The 2500-nt window shown below is 42.4% G+C and overlaps 1 protein-coding gene across 1 annotated transcript in view; it reads left to right on the top strand.

Annotated features, from left to right (window-relative positions):
* The window catches only part of LOC147452775 (polyphenol oxidase, chloroplastic-like), a 4669-nt gene extending 2475 nt beyond the window's left edge, over positions 1 to 2194 (top strand). Inside the window, exons 2-4 of the mRNA XM_086519016.1 lie at positions 1 to 154; positions 435 to 737; positions 1266 to 2194. The exon at positions 1 to 154 is cut by the window's left edge and continues 222 nt beyond it. Of these exons, the coding sequence (XP_086375142.1) occupies positions 1 to 154; positions 435 to 737; positions 1266 to 2112 (1304 nt within the window). The 3' untranslated portion in view covers positions 2113 to 2194. The remainder of the gene's footprint in view (positions 155 to 434; positions 738 to 1265) is intronic.
* Positions 2195 to 2500: the final 306 nt, after the last annotated feature.

The following is a 2500-nucleotide window of genomic DNA, read 5'->3' as shown; positions in this document are numbered from 1 at the left end:
TCATGAAGGCCTTGCCTGCCGATGACCCTCGCAGCTTTGCACAACAAGCGGACGTGCATTGCGCATTCTGTAACGGTGCATACAAGCAAGTTGGGGCTGAGAATGTCACTTTGCAGATCCATTTCTCTTGGCTCTTCCTTCCTTGGCACCGATGGTACGTATGCAGAAGAGGCTTTTGAATACATGCACGCATATCATTTCATGCTCAATACAAGCACATACAGGTGATTTCATGTTTCCAAGACAAATACACACACTTCCCCTTCACATGATCTCAACTCACTGTTTAGGATGTACGTGAAAGCAAGCTCTCGACCTGTCGTCGACGTCGACGGCTGGTTCTTTCTGTCAACAGCAATCGCATGCACACGGGCATGGCATCCAAATCATATTATGAGCCCAGCAAATGAATGTCTTGTTTGCCTGATGTGCAGGTACCTCTATTTCCATGAGCGCATTCTTGCAAGCCTGTTGGGCGATCCCGAGTTTGCGCTGGTGTATTGGAATTGGGATAACCAGATTGATGGCAACATGATGCCGGCCTTCTTTGCCAAGAACAACACGCCTGTATACGACGAAAAGCGCAACCCGGCAGTGCAGCCACCGGCGATAGTCCGTTTGGCTGTGCTGTCAACGTACAACACCACCGCGGAAATCATCAACGACAACCTCAACCAGATGTATCAGTCTGTTGTCACCGCCTCCACACCCGAGCTCTTCACTGGGGGTGCCTATAGGTAATGCTCTCCCTCTCTTTCTTGAATAACAGGTCTTGAGTTCAACTCTCCTCGTCGCATAGGTCTCTTGGGATAGTTTCCTACGACGTCTTCTTCTCGGGTGTGTGTGTGTGTGTGCGTGCTAATAAGAAGAGGAAAATGGTATAACTTTTTTATCACCCAAGTGTGGTAGATTGGTTATGCCATTTCCCTTTTGAATAACAGGTCTTAAGTTCAACTCTCCTCGTCGGATAGTTAAAATTCTCTTCTTCTTCTTCTTCTCTTCTCTCTCTCTCTCTCTCTCTCTCTCTCTCTCTCCCCAAAGTGGGTTATCCTAGTTCCCTCTAAAGTATTAGGTCTTGGGTTCAAGACTCGTCGAGAGATCATTGAGGTCTGTTGGGATTGTTCCTGCTACGTTAAAGTTTCTCTTCTTCCCTCCCCCCCCTTCAAAAAAAAAAAACAAAACCTAACCAATGCTAATAACACTTAGTTTGTATCAAAAAAACCCATAGAGCCATTTCTTATTATTTGTGTCTTTTAAATTTGTAGAGTTGGAACAGATCTAGCGAACTCGACCGTGCTCAACTCACCTTTGGGAGGTAGCTTTGAAGATGGAGTGCATAATGCGATCCACTTTTGGACAGGAAGCCCAACATTTCCATTATTGCAAGATATGGGTGTGTTTAGCACAGCCTCTAGAGATCCTATATTCTATGCACATCATGGTAATGTTGATAGATTATGGGAAGTTTGGAAGCACGATATGCCCGGTGGCCAACGATATGATCACACAGATCCAGACTTTCTTGAAGCCGAGTTTGTCTTTTATGATGAGAATGCAAATCTTGTGAAAGTGAAAGCAAAGGATGCTCTTGATAATGAAAGGTTGGACATTACCTACACTAAAGTTTATGCTGACCAACTATGGATCAACTACTCTCCTAATGCCACGACGACCACCCCCTCCCCAACGCTAGACCTCCCCACGATTGGCCTCGCATCGGATACCTCCGATTCCATCACCCTAGGGAAGAGGCTCAGTGCATGGGTTACCCAACCCTCTTTCAAAGATCTGAAAAATCTCAAAGTTCTCACAATCCAAGGCTTGGAGATTACAAGGGAGTTCTTTACACAAATCCTTGTGTTTGTCAACCTTCCAAATGCTGACATAAATACTAAGACTAACACGGCTGAGTATGTTGGTACATTCAACATTGTGCCAACATTTAGCAAGAAAAAGCACTTGAAGACCAACGTGAAGTTTGAGATTGGTGATAACATCAAGAGGATTGGTCTCCAAGATGAAGCAAAGGTAATAATCACAATTGTGGTTGGGACCTATGAAGACCAAGAAGCCGATGTAACTATCAAGGGAATGACGATCAAGTATGACTAGTCTTCTTGGCTTTCTAAAACAAGCCTTAGAGGAGAACAGAGTTAGACGAACATTCTAAATAATATTATTTCCTGCATATTATTATTTCTTACGATGATTAGTGATAGATGGTAGTAATTGAGTGGACCTAAGGCTTTCTATGTGAGTATTCATAATCTTCTTCTGTTTTTATTCATAATCAATAAAGAGATCAAATGTTGTATGTATGGAAATTGCTCAAATTTTCTCTATGCTAGTTTTCTTGTTGTTGTTTTGAGCATTTGTGAGCAATGATAACCATTGTAATAGTTAAAATTATATGTGGGTTTGAATTGTTGTACTTCCTTGTCTGTTGCTAAATCTATACTCTTTATAATAATAATAATTATTATTATACAATCTCAGCTAG

Source organism: Adiantum capillus-veneris, chromosome 8 (genome assembly GCF_014529385.1).
Source record: "Adiantum capillus-veneris isolate H3 chromosome 8, ASM1452938v2, whole genome shotgun sequence".
NCBI classification, from domain to species: Eukaryota; Viridiplantae; Streptophyta; class Polypodiopsida; order Polypodiales; family Pteridaceae; genus Adiantum; species Adiantum capillus-veneris.
The sequence above is the reverse complement of the archived record's forward strand: the minus strand, read 5'-3'. Positions and strand labels throughout refer to the sequence as shown.